The sequence below is a fragment of the Hyaena hyaena genome, unplaced genomic scaffold (assembly GCF_003009895.1).
Source record: "Hyaena hyaena isolate Hyena2069 unplaced genomic scaffold, ASM300989v1 scaffold_400, whole genome shotgun sequence".
NCBI lineage: Eukaryota > Metazoa > Chordata > Mammalia > Carnivora > Hyaenidae > Hyaena > Hyaena hyaena.
In genome coordinates this window covers 1213646-1234523 of record NW_024081031.1, presented here as the reverse complement: position 1 = coordinate 1234523, position 20878 = coordinate 1213646, and the positions used below count along the sequence as shown (strand labels likewise).

The 20878-nt window shown below is 36.1% G+C and overlaps 1 protein-coding gene across 6 annotated transcripts in view; it reads left to right on the top strand.

Moving 5' to 3' along the window:
• The window catches only part of PCNX1 (pecanex 1), a 174927-nt gene that overhangs the window by 123110 nt on the left and 30939 nt on the right, over positions 1-20878 (top strand). For all 6 annotated transcript variants that reach the window (XM_039251845.1, XM_039251844.1, XM_039251842.1 and 3 more), the window contains 8 exons: positions 5382-5491; positions 5882-5987; positions 7536-7628; positions 8440-8590; positions 13337-13478; positions 14170-14347; positions 16953-17061; positions 18298-18427. In XM_039251845.1, the coding sequence (XP_039107776.1) occupies positions 5382-5491; positions 5882-5987; positions 7536-7628; positions 8440-8590; positions 13337-13478; positions 14170-14347; positions 16953-17061; positions 18298-18427 (1019 nt within the window). The remainder of the gene's footprint in view (positions 1-5381; positions 5492-5881; positions 5988-7535; positions 7629-8439; positions 8591-13336; positions 13479-14169; positions 14348-16952; positions 17062-18297; positions 18428-20878) is intronic.

The following is a 20878-nucleotide window of genomic DNA, read 5'->3' as shown; positions in this document are numbered from 1 at the left end:
TGGTGTTTTCACTGAGAAAACTAGATTAATATAAGCTTGAGTTTGAAAAATATTAAGGAAAGGCAAGATACTTTTTTAAAATCTTAAAAAAAACTTTTTTTATTTTGAGAGAGAGAGAGAATGTGTGCATATGCGAGCTGTGGAGGGGTAGAGAGAGAATCCCAAGCAGGCTTCCTGCTGTCAGCACAGAGCCCAAAGTGGGGCTCGAACCCACAGACCGTGAGATCAGTGACCTGAGCTGAAATCAAGAGTTGGAAGCTCAGCTGACTGAGCCACCTAGGTGCCCTGTAAGATACACTTTCTAAAATATAGTTGGGAAACTTTGTACATAATGGAGGTTGTTTTCAAGTTTTTGTTTTTATTTATTTATTTTAATGTTTATTTTTGAGGGAGAGAGAGACAGAGTGCAAGGAGGGACGGAGAGAGGAGAGGGAGACACAGAATCTGAAGCAGGCTCTAGGCTCAGAGCTATCAGCACAAAGCCCAATGCGGGGCTTGAACTCACAGACTGCAAGATCATGACCTGAGCCGAAGTCGGACACTTAACCGACTGAGCCACCCAGGCGCCCCTCAAGTTTTTATTTTCTAGAAAGATCTGAGGCTTGATTGCATTTGTAAAGGGAGACGGAAAACCCAGTAGAGAGGGAAATACTTGTTGGGGCTAACTAACCCCAGGAAGCAATTGGAGGCAAAGAGATCCAAATGCAGGCTTCTCCCAGGTGTACTACCTGTAAACCATCCTAGTGGAAAGGTTTTAGATCTGTGCTTTGAGTCCTGTTTTGGAAAGTGAGTCGTTATTTAGAAGTTGCAGTCATAGAAGTTAACAGTGCAATGTTTTGTAGCGCAGTGCACAAAGGGCTGTTTAATGATAATTATCTAGCAGAAGAACAGCAATTATAAAACTGCAAACTATAACCTTGTATCCTAAAGGCAGGCAGAAAGATAAATTATTTGCCTTCTCTATTGGATGGGGTGTTTCCATTAGACTATTTTACTTTTATATGTCACCCATTACAATAAGTCTACAGATTTAGAACAGGTTTTTAGGTGCTAATCTGGAATGATTTTCAAGAAAAACCATTTGTTTTTTCAAGATTTATTGAACTATAATTGACAAAATTGTAAGATATTAAAGTGTGTATGATATATGATACACATATGCACTATGAAAGGATTCCTCTCATCAATTAATACATTTATCACCTCATATCTTTTTTGTATGTGAGAGCATTTAAGTTCTCTCAGGAAATTTAATTTATACAGTACAGTGTTATCAGCTGTAGTCATGTTATACAGTAGAGTCTCAGACCTTATCCTTTTTAAAAAAGATTTTAAGTTTATTTTTATTTAATTTTTTAATTGAGGTATAATTGACATAGATCATTATCTTAGTTTCAGATGTACATTTGATATTTGTATGTATTGTGAAATGATCACCACAGTTAGTCAAGTTAACATCTTTCAGCACACAGTGTTTTTTTTTTTTATGTATATCTTGATGAGAACTTATAACACCTTCTTTCCTAGCAACTTTCAAACACGCAATGCTGTGTTATTAAATATAGTCACCATAGAGGCACCAGCTGGCTCGGTTGGTTAAGCGTCCGACTTCGGCTCAGGTCATGATCTCACAGTTCATGGGTTTGAGCCCCATGTCGGCTCTGTGCTAACAGCTCAAAGCCTGGAGTCTGCTTTGGATTCTGTGTCTCCTTCTCTCTCAGCCCCTCCCCCACTCATGCTGTGTTTCTCTTGCTCTCAAAAATAAATAAACATTAAAAAAATTTAAATACAGTCACCATGGTTTATGTTAACATTTTCATGACTTAGCCTATAACTGGAAGTGTTTGTACTTTTTTACCTTCACTCATTTCTGGCACTCTCCACCTAGACCTTTATTGAAAGTTTATACTCTTTTACTAACCTCTCCCTATTTCTCCCACATCCCAATCCCTGACAGCCACTTTCTGTTATATTTCTATAAATTTGACTTTTTCTTTAAAAAAAAAAGTATATATGATAATATGCAGTATTTGCCTTTCTGTCTCTGGCTTATTTCAAGTAGTATAATGCCATCTAGTTTCATCCATGTTGTTGCAGATGATAAGATTTTCTTTCTTTTCAAGGTTGAATAATATTCTTGAATGTGTGTGATATATATCACATTCTCTTGAGTGTATGTGTGTATGTGTTTTTAATAAAAAGGTGATGTATTTTTTAATAAAAAGGAAGGTAATATGCCCCAAAATGCATGTTTCCTTTGTGCTTTAAAACTCATACACAGGGGTGCCTGGATGGCTCAGTTGGTTGGGCATCCAACTTCACCTCAGGTCATGATCTCATAGTTTGTGAGTGTGAGCCCCATGTCAGGCTCTGTGCTGACAGTGCAGAGCCTACAGCCTGCTTCAGATTCTGTGTCTCCTATTCTCTCTCCCCCTCCCCTGCTCATGCTCCGCCTCTCTTTCTTTCTCTTTCAGAAATAAACATTAAAAAAATTAAAACACACACACACACCCAGTGGCTTGTATGTATAGACATAGAGTAATTATGGAAGAATATACAAGAAATTGACAATAGTAATACTTCTAGACAGTTAGACACATTGGGAGACATTATTGCATGCCTTTAAGAGTGGTCTTCCTTTTTATCTATTAATATGGACTTTTACATTTATTATTTTCTGATTTCTGCTTTCCTTGTGTTACTCTTTAATTTTCCCTTGAAATTTTTAGCTCATTAAAAGCTAAATTTTTTTCTAAAAAACTTTAGTGAATCCTATTAATATATGTATACTTTCTAGATGTTTTTATATTTTAAAGAGATTGCTAGAATTTGACCGTTATGAATAACATTTAAGGGCATCTGGGTGTCTTAAGCATCCGACTGTTGATTCTGGCTCAGGTCATGATCTCATGGTTGTGAGATCAAGCCCCATTTGTGTGATCTCTCTCTAAAATAAAAAATACATTAAAATAAAGGAAAGAAAAAGTGTTCAAACCTATTACAGTAGATAGGACAAACCCATCTTTTAATCTTTTGAACTACATCAACTTCCCTTTTGCTTTTCATAGTTAGTGATATTTTCTCCACTTCTGAATCAGAGTTCATTGAAAACTCCGACATGCTTGGGTTTGTTTTGCTTTTTGTTTTTCTAGTTAGTGATTCAATAAAGGTTGCAGTTACTACCTATTTAAATATTCATTAATTACACTGAATCTGTGCTTATTCTAAATTCTTGATCCAAATAAATGCTTTTTAGATCAATTTAAGTAGGCTTTTTAAAAAAATCTGAGAATAGTAAAAAATAGTATCAAGCATTTGTCAGATAAAAATAGGAATCTTTAGTTTTCTTCGAAAACTTGTTTTAATTGAGGAAACATTTACATAGAGTGAAATCCATGTATCTTAATTAACACAGTTTGATAAGTTTTGACAAAGGCATTCATCTGTATCTTACATACCCTTATCAAGCTGTAGTTCCATCCCCACCAGAAATTTCCTCATGTTCCTTTTCAGTCCCTCTGCCCCAACCTCTTTTACTATAGATGTGGGGTTCCTGAATGTCATTTAAATGGAATCATACCTCTCTATAGCTGATGTATTTTGTTCAGTATAATAGTTTTGAGATTCATCCACATTATGTATATCAGTATACATAATGTTTCTTTTTACTGCAGGGAAACATCCCATTAGTTTTAAAACATCTCTACTTCCATGGTATGCGTATATTACAACGGCTCTGCTGTCTTAGAGGTGAACATCTGAGTTGTTTATAGTTTAGGAATATTATGAATACAGCTGCTATGAATACATATGTATTTCCATTTTTCTTGGGTAAATACCTAGAAATGAAATTGCCAGTTTTCCAAAGTGGCTGTACTGGACATGTTTTTTATTAGTTTTAATGTTTATTAAAGTGGTTCTTGTTTGTCTTTCAAAGAATCAGTATTTCTACAAGACTTATCACTAGGGGCAAAACTCCTCTACCTCTTTATCCCTTCCTCAGAGTTACCACTTTCAGTTCTTTGAGCTGATTCTTTTGGTATTTACCTCCCTATGTCTAATTAACTAACTTACACTTCTTATATCTTGTCAAGTTTTAGGCATTATCCATGGACTGTGTTTTATGGAAGTTTAAAGCTTAGCTTTTCTTTCACCTCTCACCCCACATCTCTATCAAATGGTCTTCCTTATCTCTCTCATACATCTCATATGTTTCCCTTATTATCACTGTGCGAATGCTTTTCCTACATTTTGTTTTCTCTTTTACTTTGTTTCCTTATATATTTATCTCTCTTTCATTCTCAAACTCTTCTATATTGTTTAACTTCCTTCTCAGCAAATCCAGACATCAGGACGTTCAGTTCCTGGCTATACCACTTAACAAATTACTTGAACCCTCTAGAACTGCCTAAGTATCTCATCTAAAAACTGGGGTGCAATAGAACATATTTCCAAGGATGGTAGTGAGAATTGCTTCAGAAATACTTATGTTCTGTATGTTCAATATGATAATGATATTTTGACATGGCCATTGAAAAAAGGTCTGTAATGATGTGTAATAATTTTCAAGACTGTTATTAAATGGGGGGGTGGCGGAGGAAGCAAGTTGTATAATAAAATACAATTTGGATTCCCACTCCTACCATTTTCCCTTCTTGAATCCCCCAGAGAAAGAAGAAGGAAAAGAATGCTGTTTACCTCAAGGCCATACTTAAGAACTTTTAGCTATCCCTTCAATCAGTATTATCTACTGTCTACCAGTTCCCATGCCAGTAGACTCCAAAGATAATTGCAGTGAGCAGACATGACATGTCATATCCACATCCACATGTTTGGTTGGCTTTAGAAGCTAGCCTTTGCATTATTTATTTTGGGGAATATGGAGTTCATTATTCAAGAGAACTGAATGCCTACTCAACTTTCTGGAAGATATAATGGCATATTATGAGCAAAGGTATCAGGAAAAAAGCACACCAATGTCAATATTCTTTTTCACCTAATGTGCTGTACCATCTGTTGTCTTTTCCCTGCTCCTTTATCATATATAATCAAATTTGTGCTGCACCAAGTTAGTTTTTCTAAAGGGAGAAAATAGTTTATCATAAGTTTAATACCACTTAAAATATGAAAGAATTGGAAAGCAGGACATATCAGAAGCAAATGTATTAATTCTTGTCTGAAGGTGATCTAGTCAGCTAGATTCTGGCTCATTAAAAAGTAATAAATCTAAATTTATCTGGAATAAAATGCAATTAATAATGTAGCTCTGAAGTTTTTGTTGAATTTAATTATCTTCCTTCGAAATTCTGACATAAAAGGACTGTATGACAGATGATAAGTGAGAAGCAGATTTTACTGTGAAACATTTTTTCCCCCAACAGGATTCTTGGGATGGCCAGCATATTCCAGTACTTTTCTCCATTTTTTGTGGTTTATTAGTGGCAGTATCCTATCATCTCAGTCGGCAGAGCAGTGATCCCTCTGTGCTTTTGTAAGTGAATCAGTTATCAAATTAAAGAAATTTAACCAAGTTCACATTTCTTTCAAGTTTAACTTTCCCACTGCCTTGTCAGAGTACTGTTGACTTAATCTGTATTGGGTTTCAAATATATTAACTTGGGATCATTCTAACCAATTTGGTTGAGAATATTTGTTAGCTTTTTCTTTCCTAAAAAGTATTAAAACTGTATTTTAATAAAAATATTCCCATTGTGTGCTTATTATAGCATCTTAAACTTCTTAGACCTTTTCATTTGCTAATGATTAAATACACTGGGAACACTTCATTTTTTATCATAAGCTTTGTTTGCCTCTAAGTACTGGTTTTCAGGTTATGAATGTATTTCTTATTAATTCTTTTTTCATTTTTTAAAATTTCAAGCTCTTTGGTGCAATCCAAGATTTTTCCAAAAACAGAAGAGAAAAATCCAGAAGACCCTCTGTCTGAAGTAAAAGATCCACTGCCTGAAAAACTTAGAAATTCTGTTGTAAGTTTTAGCCATTTACAATTAGCTGAAATACGTGAAGTTTAGACAGTTCGACAAGTTGTATCATGTAACTGGTAGAAAATGTTTGTAGAGTTGTAAGTTGTTGATTACCTTTATGTCAAATTTTAACCTGTTAAGAAATGCTCATTCCTCAAAGTTTGTTTCTATGTAATTAAAAACAGTGTGCTAAACATTCATTTTCAAATTAGGTGAAATGAAGTAATTTCATTGTTTATAGAATTCTTAATCCTATTCAGGTTAAACTGGGATTTGAAAGATGAATATTAACACAAATCAAATGTTGTATTGTTCTTGTTGATAAAAACTAGGTGCTTGTAAATCATCTGCTAGTCATTTAGTGTGTTTTCTTTCTCAAGAGCAATCTGAAAAGTGTGTGTGTGTGTGTGTGTGTGTGTGTGTGTTTATTTTTCAGATTGAAGGGGAGAGCAATTATCTATACTAATTAACTATATTTAAGAAAATGTAGGGGCACCTGGGTGGCTTAGTCAGTTAAGCGTCCGACTTTCGCTTAGGTCATGATCTCGCGGTTCGTGGGTTCGAGCCCCGCTTCGGGCTCTGTGCTGACTGCCAGCTCAGAGCCTGGAGCCTGTTTCAGTCTGTGACTCCCTCTCTCTCTGACCCTCCCCTGCTCACGCTGTCTCTCTCTCTCTCCTAGAAATTAAAAAAAAAAAAAAAAGAAAATGTAGTAATTTAAAAATTCTCTACTTTGGTGAATTTAATGTTATCTGTCTTACTTAGTAATTATCTGCTTTATGAAATAGCATAAAGCATTCTTTTTCTAAGTTATTTTAGAATATTTCCATTTGTGAAAAACTGTACTTATATCAGTCATGAGTTAGTTATACTATTTACCTTTACTGAACTTGAAATGTTGACATATTCTTCAGAAAACTTTAGAAGTACAAAAGTGCCTCACAATAGAATTCAAACAATTTTTTCTGACTTTAATTTCCATGTTAGCAAAGGACATTTCATGTTAAATATAGTAGGATACTTCTTAATCTATCTTAAAATTAGCATAAATCTACAGGTCAATTGACTGTAGTCAAGATACTAAGAGATTTCTGGTTTATTACTAGAACTAAAAGAGCCAAAACCCAGTATGTAAAATAAGACATTTTTATGCAGTTTCAGCACTTCGAAAAAAAACAATGAAAATATAACTTTGTTATCCAAAAGAGTATCTCTTATAAATGATACAGCGACTTAAGTACCTCATTTTCTTTCCCCATTATATAAAAATCAAACTTACAGATCACTGGGGGGAAAATAATCTTCATTCTAAAAGACTTTGTTTTAATATGTTATACATTGTGTGGAACTAGTTTAATTTCCTTGGTATTGCAGTATCAAACCAAGAATCAGGAAACTGAGGAAGACTTCGTATAGCCAATTATTATGTATAAGAGCTATCCAGAAGAATAGGGTCAATGAAAAGTTATTTCTTATACTTTGCCAGTTGGGAATAAAAAATACATAGTTTTAAAATTTTATGTAATTTTTGTTCCATTCTGTTTTCTTCCGCAGAGTGAGCGTTTACAATCAGACCTCGTAGTATGCATTGTAATTGGTGTGCTATATTTTGCTATTCATGTAAGCACAGTGTTCACAGTGTTGCAGGTAAGGAATCATTTTATTCTTTTGATTGGGGGAAAATAATTTTGTTTAGGCTCATTTTTTGATTCCAGTATTTGTCCATAATGCTGAAATATATGACGTTTTATTTATTTGATTTTAACAACAGATATTTTCTCATGGTTTCTCTGGGTTGTGAATCTGATTGTAATTGTAGCTTAGCTAGATGACCTTAGTCCAGGGTGTGTTATGCTGCCACGGCCATCAACTGAGGCTGTTAGGAAGACTAAGTTCTTTGCTGACCATTGGCCAGAGATCTGAGTTCCTCTCCATCTGGCCCTTGCCATTGGCTGCTTGTGTAGCCACACAAAAGGACAGCTGGTCTTCCCCAGAGCCAGAGATTCTAGAGAGAGAGAAAGCCCAAAGCATCATTTAGTAATTGGTGTCGGATGGGACATACCACCACTTCCTCTGTAAAATGTTGACAGATGTTTAGTTCTTAGATTCTCAAATTGACTTTGCTGTTTTCTATTAATAAGTAGAAAACTGAATTGACAAATTAGAAATTCTGTGGATCTCAAGATCAGTTTTTTTTTTTTTTAATGTTTTATTTATTTCTAGGATTGAGAGAGAGAGAGAGAGACAGCGTGAGCAGGGGAGGGTCAGAGAGAGAGGGAGTCACAGACTGAAACAGGCTCCAGGCTCCGAGCTGGCAGTCAGCACAGAGCCCGACTCTGGGCTCGAACCCACGAACCGCGAGATCATGACCTAAGCGAAAGTCGGACGCTTAACCGACTAAGCCACCCAGGCGCCCCTCAAGATCAGTTTAATTTTCTCAATTTTATTTTTCTTTTAGCCTGCTCTCAAGTATGTGTTGTATGCATTGGTCGGCTTCGTAGGTTTTGTAACCCATTATGTGCTGCCTCAAGTTAGAAAGCAGCTACCATGGCACTGTTTTTCTCACCCTCTGCTGAAGACAGTGGAGTATAATCAATACGAAGTTCGGAGTAAGTATTTCGTTAATACTCTTCTTTTTAATATGGATTTTTTTTTTTTTTTAACTTTAACAGAGACAGTTAAGTAAGTATCATCCAGTAACATTGTGGCTTGTGTTTGTTATACTTAGATTTGAAGCTGTAATGAGTCAAACCTTTTGCAGGATGCTTTAATTTCAGTTGAAGTATAAATGTCAATGCTACAATGCCGACTTCCACAGAATAAAATTTACTTCCTCTCTGTATTGCTCTTCACAGACCTCTCATTGATGAATCCTTCTCTGCGTGTTTGTGGCTTCTTTCCAGTCCTTACCCTTTCCTTAAATCTTCTTGTCTATGTACAGACAACTCAGTCCTCCTTAAGACTTGGTATTTGAGATATTTTTAGCTCAAAGCATAGGGGGAATAAAGAGAATTTTGTTCCTCTTTCCACCAGAGACACTATATCCTACCAAAAAGGTATAAAAGAGTTGATCAGATGAAAAGAAGTTTAAAATATTTGTTAATTGTTCTTGTTCAGGTTTGGAGTAAAGTATAAAGTGATTCAGAAAGAGGTAGAATGCCAGTCCAGTTTAAATCCTGACTTGTCTTTCCTATTTTAAGTATTTGGTCCTTGTTCATTGGCCCCACGACCTGCAATATACCATACATGCTCATTTTAGAGAAATAATAAAAGTTCATACCTATGTCATCATTTATTATGTATTAGTGATTAAACAAGCCAGTGGTTTTTCCTCCGACATTTTTGTCAGTTAATGAATTACTATAGAGAGTAAATTCCTCAGTTGTTTGAAGATAAATTAACTTGTTTAGAGAACCCTGAAGCTTTTGAAAGCTTTCTATACCAAACTTGACTTTGCATTTTCAAAGCAAATTTCTTGGGCCTTTTAATAAAATTGCTTAGAGCATCATGGAACTGTAACCTTGATCACCAGTTTGATCCTGAAGAGAGAATTAAGCATTAATGTGTAGGTGTCAGTAATGGCATTGTGCAGACTTCTGACAATATGTATTCTTTTAATAAGGGAAAATGACACAGGGCGCCTGGGTGGCTCAGTTGGTTGAGTGTCTGACTCTTGATTTCAGCTCAGGTCATAGTCTCTAAGTTCATGGACTCAAATCCCATGTCAGGCTCTATGCTGACAGTGTAGGGCCTGCTTGGGATTCTCTCTTTCCCCCTCTCTCTTTCTGCTTGTCCCTTCTCTTCTCTCTCTCTCTCTGTCAAAATAAACATTTAAAAAAATTAAGGGAAAATGACATAAAACCGTATGACAATCCATACTGGTTCTTTCATATGGTCAGGAAAATAACTTAGAATGATGTATTATTTTGATAGTGACTATTAGTGTTGCTTTCATATATAAATGATAGCAATTGTATCTGATTTGTTCTGAACAGCTGTTTTCCTTATAGTAAGTCGTTGATCATATTATTTCTCTTTTGATCTTAACAAAACATTTCATCTACATTTTTACAAATTTTGAGTCAATATAACATGTTTGACTTATTGAATGCACTAGGTATTAGCAAAGTTTATTTCTTTTCCTTTCTACTGAGTTTAGCTGGTTTCTTTTCCTTCTCTACTGAGACCGTTATTTTAAATCTTTCAGTGTATCCTAGATAGTTTCCCCAATAAAATAATGTGAAAGTATTAGAAAAATATTACTAGCAATGCAGTGACTTTTATGCAGTGTGTGAATCTAAAACATATCATACTTCCATATATGTTCTGATATATACATATCTTATAAGGTATACACACATATATATATGCCCCCCCACATATATCTTAACATTTTAAAAACAGATAATTTTAATAGATCATTTATTTATTTTATAGAAAAAGGACAGTCTCATAATCTTTAGTAACCTGTCTCCAGAAGTTATAGGCATAAGTGAGAAAAAGTTACGGTTAAGTTTACTTTGGGAACGAGAATGAGCGGGGAAGGGGCAAAGAAAAAGGGAAACCGGCTACCTGATGCCAGCACAGAGCCTGACGCAGGGCTCAGACTCACAAACGATGAGATCATGACCTGAGCTGACATCAGAGCCATCCGGGTGCCCTCATCTAAACTGAAGTCATATCTAAATTGCCAAATTGTACGTGTATCAGAGTTCATAGAAGTTGACAACCGGTTGAAATACTGGATTTCTTAACGTTATTTATTTATACTGTAAGAGTTTCCTTTCACATCACTTTGCCAAACTGTCGGCATACCTGGGATAGATTGCTGGTTTGCTTATGGACCACTGCAGTAAAGTGAATATCACAGTAAAGCCAGACAAATCAACTTTTTGGTGTCCCAGTGCATATAAAGGCTTTGTTTACACTGTAGTCTAATAGCTGTGCAAGAGCATTATGTCTAAAAAGACAGTGTACATACCTTTATTTAAAAATACTCTCGTCAAAAAATGGTGACCATCATCTGAGCTTTCAGTGAGTTCTAATCCTCTTGCTGGTGGAGGGCCTCGCCCCGGTGTTGATGGCTGCTGACTGATCGGGATGGTGGTTGCCAAAGGTTGGGGTGGCTGTGGCAGTTTCTTCGAATGAGACAACAGTGATGTCTGCTATATCAGTTGACTCCTTGTATGAATGATTTCTCTGTAGCATGCTGTTTGCTAGCATTTTACCCACAGTGTAGCTTCCTGTGGGTAGTCATTCTCTCAGATCCTGCTGCTGCTTTAGCAACTAGGTTTATGTGATATTCTAAATCCTTCATTGTTGTTTCAGTAAGCTTCACAGCATCTTCACCAGGAGGAGATTGCATCTCATGAAACCGTTGCCTTTGCTCATCCATAAGAAGCAGCTCCTCATCCATTCAGGTTTCATCCTGAGATCGCAGCAATTCAGTCCCGTCTTCAGACTCCACTTTTAATTCTAGTTCTCCTGCTGTTTCCACCACCTCTGCAGTGACTTCCTGCACTGCAGTCTTGAACCCCTCAGAGGCATCCATGAGTGTTGGAATCAGCTTCCAAACTTCTGTTAATGTTGATATTTTGACCTCCTCCCACGAATTGCAAATGTTCTTAATGGCATCTAGAATAGTGAATTATTTCTGAAAGTTTTTCAATTTACTTTGCCCAGATATAGCAGAGGAACCATGCTCTATGGCCACTATAGCCTTATGAAATGTATTTCTTAAATAGACGTGAAAGTCAAAATTACTCCTTGAATCCCCATGCGCTGCAGAATGCATGTTATGTTTGTAGATACTGTCAATGAGCAGTAGTAGTTTAAAAAAAAAATTTATTTTTTTGAGAGGGAGACAGAAAGCAACTGGGAAAGGGGGGGGGGGGCAGGGAGGGAGACACAGAATCTGAGTCAGGCTCCAGGCTCTGAGCTGTCAGCACAGAGCCTCACAATGGGGCTCAAACTCCCAAACTGTGAGATCATAACCTGCGCCGTAGTTGGACACTTAACCGACTGGCCCCCCAGGTGCCCCAACGAACGGTAGTACTTTGAAAGGAATCTCTTCTTCTGAGCAGTAGGTCTCAACATAGAGCTTAAAATATTAAGTAGGTTATGTTGTAAACACACGTGCTGTCATCCAGGTTTTGTTGTTTCACTTAGAGAGCACAGGCAGAGTAGTTTATCATCATTCTGGAGGGCGCTGGGACTTTCAGAATGGTCCATGAGCATTAGCTTCAACTGAAAGCCACCAGCTGTGTTAGCCCCTAATGAGAGAGTTTTGAGGCTTTGTAGCCAGGCATTGACTTCTCTTTAGCTCTGAAAGACCTAGGTGGCATCTTCTTCTGATAGAAGACTATTTCATTCACATTGAAAATCTGTTGTTTCGTGCAGCCACCTTCATTAATCTTAACTGCATCTTCTGGAGAACTTGCTGCAGCTTCTACATCAGCACTTGCTGCCTCACCTTGTGCTTTCGTGTTGTGGAGGTGGCTTCTTTCCTTAAACTTCGTGAACCAACCTCTGCCAGCTTCAGACTTTTCTTCTGCAGCTGCCTTACCTCTCCCAGCCTTCACAGACTTGGAGAGTTAGGGCCTTGTTCTGGATTATGTTTTGGCTTAAGGGGATGTTGTTGTGGCTGGTTTGATCTTCTCTGTAGACCACTCAAACTTTCCCCATTTCACCAATAAGGCTCTTTCACTTTCTTATCATTCATATGTTCCCTGGAGCAGCACTTTTAATTTCCTTCAATAACTTTTCCTTTGCATTCACAACTTGGCTAGTGTTTGGCTCAAGAGGCCTAGCTTTTGGCCTGTGTTGGCTTTCAACATGCCTTCCTCATGAAACTTAATAACTTGTAGCTTATGATTTAAAATGAGAGATGTATGATTCTTCCTTTCACTTGAACACTTAAAGAGCATTGTAGAGTTATTACTTGGCCTAATTTTAATCTTAAGGAATAGAGAAACCGGAAAGGAGGGAGAGAGATGAACAGTCAATCAGTGGAGCAGTCAGAACACACACATGTATTGGTTAAATTTGCCGTCTCACGTGGGTGCAGTTTTTGTTATCCCAAAACAGAATAGTAGCATCAAAGGCCACTGACCACAGATCACTGTAACAAATACAATTATAATGAAAAGGTTTTAAATATTGCAAGAATTACCAAAATATGACAGATGCTGTTGGGAAATGGTGCTGATGGATGTGCTCAATGCAGGGTTCTTCAATTTGTAAACAAACAAAAAAAACCAGTGTCTGCAAAGTGCTCTAAAGTAAAGCTCAGTAAAATGTGGTATGCCTGTATTTTATACACTAGATGATGTGACCTTCTTACATTGCCTTGTTAGATGCAGCCACCATGATGTGGTTTGAGAAACTTCATGTGTGGCTTCTTTTTGTGGAGAAGAATATCATCTACCCATTGATTGTTCTTAATGAACTTAGTAGCAGTGCAGAGACAATTGCTAGTCCAAAAAAACTGGATACAGAGTAAGTACAGTACTCGTCTCATCTATGTTTAACTGCTAGGGGCTGTCATAAGCAGTGTCTAAAGACATTGATCAAATAACAAATAATTGAGTGTCTCTTTAGTTCAGTGCACTGTGAGATAAAAAAAATTGATGTGAAATTTCTGAACATCTGCTCCTGCTCTTGTATGTCACTACTCCAGACATCTTATTGTCAACTAATGTTTTATGAGAGAACATTTATTCAGTAAGATTGATTTCTAATATTAGATGGTCAACGTAAGAGGTGCCTGTTTTTGTGTACCGTGTAAATCAGACTGTGTAGGTAGTCACTTGCCTATGCAGTCATCCTATAGGCCTACCCATTAGACTTGGTACATGTTGTTGGGTAAGCATAAATACATGTTTTTTTATATGCTAAATGCTATTACTATTAAAGCAATACACATATTAAGCTGGAGAACCATATATTAGAATTACAATACTATTATTTATGTTTTAAGTGTGCTTATTTATATAAAAAATAATCATACATACTGTTAAAAGGGAATATAGGATGTGATTTGCTTGGTGTATAAATCATTTTTAGAAGTTCACCTTTGATGTATGTGTATTATAGGCATAGTAAATGAAATAGTGATTTTTCTGAAGTTAGTAGATTTTCTAAAGTTTTCAGCCATTGATTAATGAGTTGTGCATTCTTTCATTTATAGATTAGGTGCTTTAATGATCACCATTGCTGGTCTGAAGTTGCTACGCTCCTCTTTCAGCAGCCCTACATATCAGTATGTCACAGTCATCTTCACTGTGCTCTTTTTCAAAATTGACTATGAAGCGTTTTCTGAGACCATGCTGTTGGACCTCTTCTTCATGTCTATACTCTTCAACAAGGTAATTTGTCACTGAAGGAATATCCCTGTCTGTAAAAAGTAGCTCCCTCTGTAATACACTGTTTAGTGAGAATTCTGCTTGCATTCCATTTGCTTCATTAACTTTTAAGTAATATCTTTCTTCAATCAGCTAGTCATTTAGAAGCATATAAGAATCCCTAAACAATGTTAGTCACTGTAATCCGTCTAAGACATGTTTCTTGCTATATAGCTAAGAAGATAAAGATTAAGTTATATAGAAAATTTAGAGAAATACCAATAGCTGTGTATTTTTAAATGTATAGGATCTTCCAAAAGTGGATGTGGTTTTGAATAATCTAGAAATAGACATGGTAATAATTGAACTGGGCTGGGCTGCTAGATAGATGGAGGGAGGAAATAACCTGATAGCTGAATGAAGATGGTAAATACTGAAGGCGGTGAGGCCATGTGGGAGGAATCAGAAATTAGTTTGATGGTGACATTTGCAGAATACTCTGAAAATTACAAAATGCTTCTGAGATTTATTATCCACCCACAAGAGAGGTACTTTCAGTCCTTTTACAAACGAGATGACAAAATCTGGGTCTTCTGCCTCCCATTCCAAGAATCTTTGTGCTGAACCATACTACCTTTCTAAATGATAAAAGTTGTGCAGTCAGATTATTTATAAATTAGAGTTTAGATTTCATGTTAACACTGACCACATACAAAGGACTTTGACATATATTATCCCATTTGATAGGTAACAGAGCTGAAGCATATGAGCAGCTACAAAACACAATGAAAGCCCAATTTTAGGCAAGTTAGCCTGGTCAGCCACATTTGGGATGACTTGGGGAAGGAGAACCTAAAGGTATGGAGAAGAGTTTAAGAGACTGTGACAGTAATTTAGATGTGATAGAGGCTACCCTAGGATGGGAACAGTACTAATGGAAAACATTAATCTGAACAAGGTGTTAGTGATAGACTGTTTCAAAATATTGTGCTAAATATTGTACTGAGTAGCTTCTAAAATATTGCAGTATTATATTCAGTCCCAAATTGTGTGCATTTTTATCATTTATTTCCTCTTCTAGTGAGCGTGGTTAACCAAAGGAGGAAGCCAGAGAGTTAATCAAAGAATTGTTTGTATAAAGAAGCATGTGGTTTCTTACAAATTTAAATATTTAGATTGGAAATCGTATGGTGTCATAGTATACTGTTTGGGGAAAAAGTGCAAGTTGCAATAAAATAGAAACAGTTTTTGAAATAGTCTTAACATGAATTGGTTTGGACTTTCTTAATACTTTCATTTGTTAAGCAAATTGCTCTTGAGAGCATACAGTGTTCCACAAGTATTCTAGATGCTGAGGCTACATCAGTGAACAGAATAGAGAAAGCTCTGTCCTTAAGGGATTTGCATTAGTAAGGTTAGTCGATAGAATTTAACAAGGATAGTAAGCAAGTAATTTTTATGAGTTCTCTATATATAGTTTTTAAGATGCCATTGTATGATGTACCGTCAATTTAATAATACAAGAAAAAATTACTATGAATGTATCCAGAGATATTTTTATCCACTAACCACTTATCCATGTAATTGCTTGTCATTTTTTTCTTCAGTGTTATAGTCAAAATTTGAGTTCAGTCTGTTTCATATTTAGAATCTGAAGTTTTCTGAATCACTGCTTTGAGACAGTGAATAATGGCATCTTGATTATGCACGCTGCTTTTACATCCTGACATCCCGATCACATTAGTATCAAGGATTACCAGCATAATTTTGAGTCATGGAGAAGAATGCAGGAGTTTCATCTGCATTTTCTAATTGGTTGAAGTTGTGATTTCCTTCTTTTTTTTTTTTTTTCAATTGTGAATTAAACAGGTTCATTTGCAAGTTAACTGAACAATTTCATATGAGGTGTTTGGTGCCTGAATCATGGTACCAAATTAGTCTGAACCTCTCTCTTGCTTTTAAGATTCTGTGTCTGTTTTGTGAATTGGGCCTTACATTGCCTAACATGCAGAGGCAGTTTTGGGCAAACACAATAATTCTGTTGCAGTGTTGAAGACATGTTCAACAACAAAACAAATCCTAATTTACATAAAATTAAAATGTGTATTGTGTTTCCATTGACCATAACAATTGAGATTATGAACAGATTCCTAATATGCACTACTAAATCCTTAGGCAACTAGGCAGGGACAAGTGAATTACAACTTTATCTCCTGCTTGTCTGCTTTCAGATTTCTTCCGACATTGCATTTGAAACATACTCCATTTCCAAAGTACTAAAATTTGAGGAAAATGTGTCTTAGGATTAAAAATATGTATGAATTACTTAAGCTCTACAAACATCTAGATTTCCTACCTTTATTTTGCTTGTAGTAGTAATCATACAGCCAATAGAGGGCATAGAGCTTTTTAAATAGATGAAACACAAATCCGTAAATCAGCTAGCTGTCTTTACTTAAATATATATTCAGTGTTTTGGCAGTCGATGTATCTTTTCCTTTTATGCGAATGGCAAATATTTTCAGTGCCATTTTCTTATTAGGAAAAAAATACATTTTAGAGGTCTTTCATTTTCTAATTCAAATCTCTGATAAGTTTTTTACTGATTGTTTTTCTTTTCCTCCTACAGCTTTGGGAACTCCTTTATAAATTGCAGTTTGTGTACACTTACATTGCCCCATGGCAAATTACATGGGGTTCTGCTTTCCATGCTTTTGCTCAGCCCTTTGCAGTCCCCCGTATCCTTCCAATAAAAGTTGTTTAAGAAAGGGCAGTCATATCCTTAATGTGAATGTTGTTTTATAGACATAACCTTTCACAGGCATAGAATATAAGTTACTGGGTTAAAAATTATCAAATAGTCTCAGTCCTTTGAGTGCACACCTGTGCCAGGTTGGATTAACTTGTATTTATATCTGTGGCCCACAGATCATCTGAACAGGAGGATAGTATTAAGGCTTTATAATTAATCCATGCTGACTTAAAATTTTATGTTTACGTATATAAGTATTTTTTTAATGTTTTTATTTTTGAGAGAGAGAGAGAGAGAGAGAGACAGCGTGAGCAGGGGAGGGTTAGAGAGGGAGGGAGGCACAGAATTAGAAGCAGGCTCCAGGCTTTGAGCTAGCTGTCAGCACAGAGCCCGACGCGGGGCTCGAACCCACGAACCGTGAGATCATGCCCTGAACCGAAGTTGGAGGCTTAACCGACTGAGCCACCCAGACGCCCCATATATAAGTATTTTTAATAAGTAGAAAATGTTTAGAAATATTTTTTAAATAGTTCTTTGAGAGATAGAGAGTGGGGGAGGGGGGAGAGAGAGAGAGAGAGAGAGAGAGAGAGAGAGAATCCCAAGCAGACTCCACACTGTCAGCGCAGAGCCTGACATGGGACTTGCTTGAACCCACTAACCATGAGATCATGACCTGAGCCACAATCAAGAGTGGACGCTTAATTGACTGAGCGACTCAGGCACCCCTAGAAATATTTTTAAGTGAAGATACAAACATCTTTCATAATCATGATTCTAATTTAACTATGTCTAAAATTTTCTAATCTCATCATTTCTTAAAAGTACTTTGTAAATAAAAGTAAAAGTTAGTGGTTATGTGGTTATTGAAATGCAGATTTTTTGTTTGTGTAAATTTTAGTTTTATCTTCTGAAAAATTAAACCCAGCATCTTTATCCAAGGGTAATATATGGACTTTTCCTAAATACGTATTAGCAGATTTTATCTGATTCCCTTCAAAGCATCATGCCAGGCTGTGCTACCCTAGCTTGTCTTCCTACTTGTACCCCCTTCTACTGTCCAGTGACACCCTCTTTCATATTCCTCTGATGAACCTCACACTGTGTTCATTGCTGTAATGGTGATGTGTTGTGACATGTATTTGTGTGTGTGTCTTGTGTGCACACGTGTGTGCACGCATGCTCACTCAAATGAATGTTCAAATCCTTAACCAGTTTTTTATAGATTCCGCCATGTTATTTGTTCAGGCTGCTGTATCGGCCTTTTTTTCTACTCCACTAAATCCCTTTCTGGGGAGTGCAATATTCATCACTTCATACGTTCGACCTGTCAAATTCTGGGAGAGAGACTATAAGTGAGTACAATAAAGCATTTGAAAGCCAATTTTATCTATTTTTTACTAGGAAAAACTCTCAACAGCATTATGATAAGTAATTCATGACTAATAATTTTTTGTGTTGAACTATTTTGCTAAAATTTCATAAATGCTCTTAAAGTTTCAAAATCAAATAAAATTAGAAGAGTCAGAGTAACTTCTCTATTTTCTCTGCCATTTTTTCTAAGATATTTTAAAACACCTAGTTTTTGGTGAATATATTCCTTTTTCTTTTTTTCTTTTAATGCTATGTCTTAGAGTTGGTTCCACCTTAATATTGCTCTGAAACTTTATGCTATGCAATGTTATGTTATTATAGCAGTCATAATTAGTTACCTCATAGTTTCCTGAGAAATATCTATTTGTAAAGCTAAATTTTCTATATCTTATGTCTGGTTTCTCATGAGAGCTTTTCAGTGACCTTCTTTATGCATAAGGTATTTTTTCTATTTAGATTTAGTTTCTTTGGCTAGCTGTTTCATCTGATGCCTGCTAACTATCTTTATGTGTAATTTCTCCAAGTTTTTTGTTTTTTTTTTTTTAATTTAGGAGAGATTATCCAAAAGGGGAATTATTGAGTCATGGAGCCTAAACATTTTAAAGGCTTTTAGCGTGTATTGGCATTGATTCAGAAAGAGCTTATACTAATTTGTAATCCTGTGGTCCATCTCCATGACTGTTTCTTTTCTCTCTACTCTTTCACACATCACTGCGTATAATAGGTGACAGTAGTGGTTTCCCCTTTTAAACAGTGGACTGGCTTGTGTATTGGAAGCTTTTGCTCTGGTCTTTTATCTAAAACCGCACTTGGTGTTTCTCTTTTTGACGAATTTCTGTGTTACTCCTATTCTCCTCTCAGGTAATTTAAATCTGGTCCAGAATATTGCCTGGGGCAGCAGTTTTGGTCTCAGAACCCCTTTACTCCCTTCACAGCCACTGAAGTCTCTGAGGAGTTTCTGTTGGTACAAGTTATATCCACAGACACTTACTGTATTAGAAATTAAAACTCAGAAAAATTCAAACATTTATAAAATAGCAACAATAAACCCATTATGTGTTAATGTAAGTAACAGTTTTTAAGGAAAATTACTGTAATTTCTATACCAGCAAAAAAAATCAGTGAGAAGAGTGTCACTGTTTTTGTAGTCTTGTAAATCTCTTTAATGTCTGGCTCAGTAGAAGACAGCTGGATTCTCAGAACTGCTTCTGCAACCAATCTGTTGTTGCAATATGTTGTTTTGGTTGAATTATATGAAGAAAATCTGGCCTCGTGCAGACACATAGCTGGAAAAGAAAGAAGTATTTTAATAGCCTTTTTAAACAGTTGTGGATATTTCTCTTTGATCTTTCAGTAGAAGTTGACACATGCTAGTTTCCTAAAGATTAGTTGCAGTATGGAGTCTTAAAACCATCTCTGTTGTTGGGGAAGAAGAATTTCCTCTTCCTTTCAAGGCCCTTCTAGCTCAACTAAGAATCAACTTGACATGAGACAGATGAACAGGAGAAAATCAAATTTAATAGCATATATATATGGAATCCACACAGACATGGAAATTCCAAAGACACGTAGCATGATACTTACATGAGCTAGGGAGAGAGGTAGGGTCTTAGGGATACAAAGAGGAAATGATCATTAATAAGAAGGTGAAAGGAGGTGTAAGGAATGTAATTTGTTGGTAAACTAATCAAGCTCATTATAGTAAATACACATTTTCCCAAATTGTGATTTTTGCTTAAAAACTTGAGTTCTCTTATTGGCAGCAGGACTAGACTCACTTTCTTCATTTTTGAGAAATGTCTGTCAAGTATGCAAGCCTGAATAATCATAGTAAAAATGATGTTCCATGAAAAAAAAAGTACCAAGTGCCGCTTTCAATTCAAACAGTGGTACAAATGCTATCCCTTGAGACAACCATCACGCAATATTAAAAAGACATGTACTGAGGAGGTGTGATTTAATCAAATTAATCTTTTTTATTGCTTCGTTAAAGACCTTTGAAGTTGAAACGCAAATTTTTGTTTTGTGGTTTTTCTTGTGCAAGTGTGGCAGTAAAAAATACAGTTCGGTACCACCGCCTGGATTCATATGCCAGGAGTCATGCCCACTGTTCCTTTTGCACCGTCATTGCAATTGTCACATGGTGAAAAAAGTCAATAATAGCTCAAGATTATTCTGAAAATCATTTTAATCTGGAAAACTCTTGGGTTTTGGGTCTTGAGGCCCCTGCTTCCATTTCTGTGGACCATATTTTAGGAACCACTATTCTAAAGTACTGTACTATTGGACATTAATAGCTGTTCCTTTCCCTTGCAAAAATGTTTCATGCACTGTATAGCTCTGAGAACTGTATATGGCACACATTTTTCATCAATTTTTTTTTGCATTAAACTTGTTAATGTCTTTCTACCCACTGTTCAATTTAACACCAG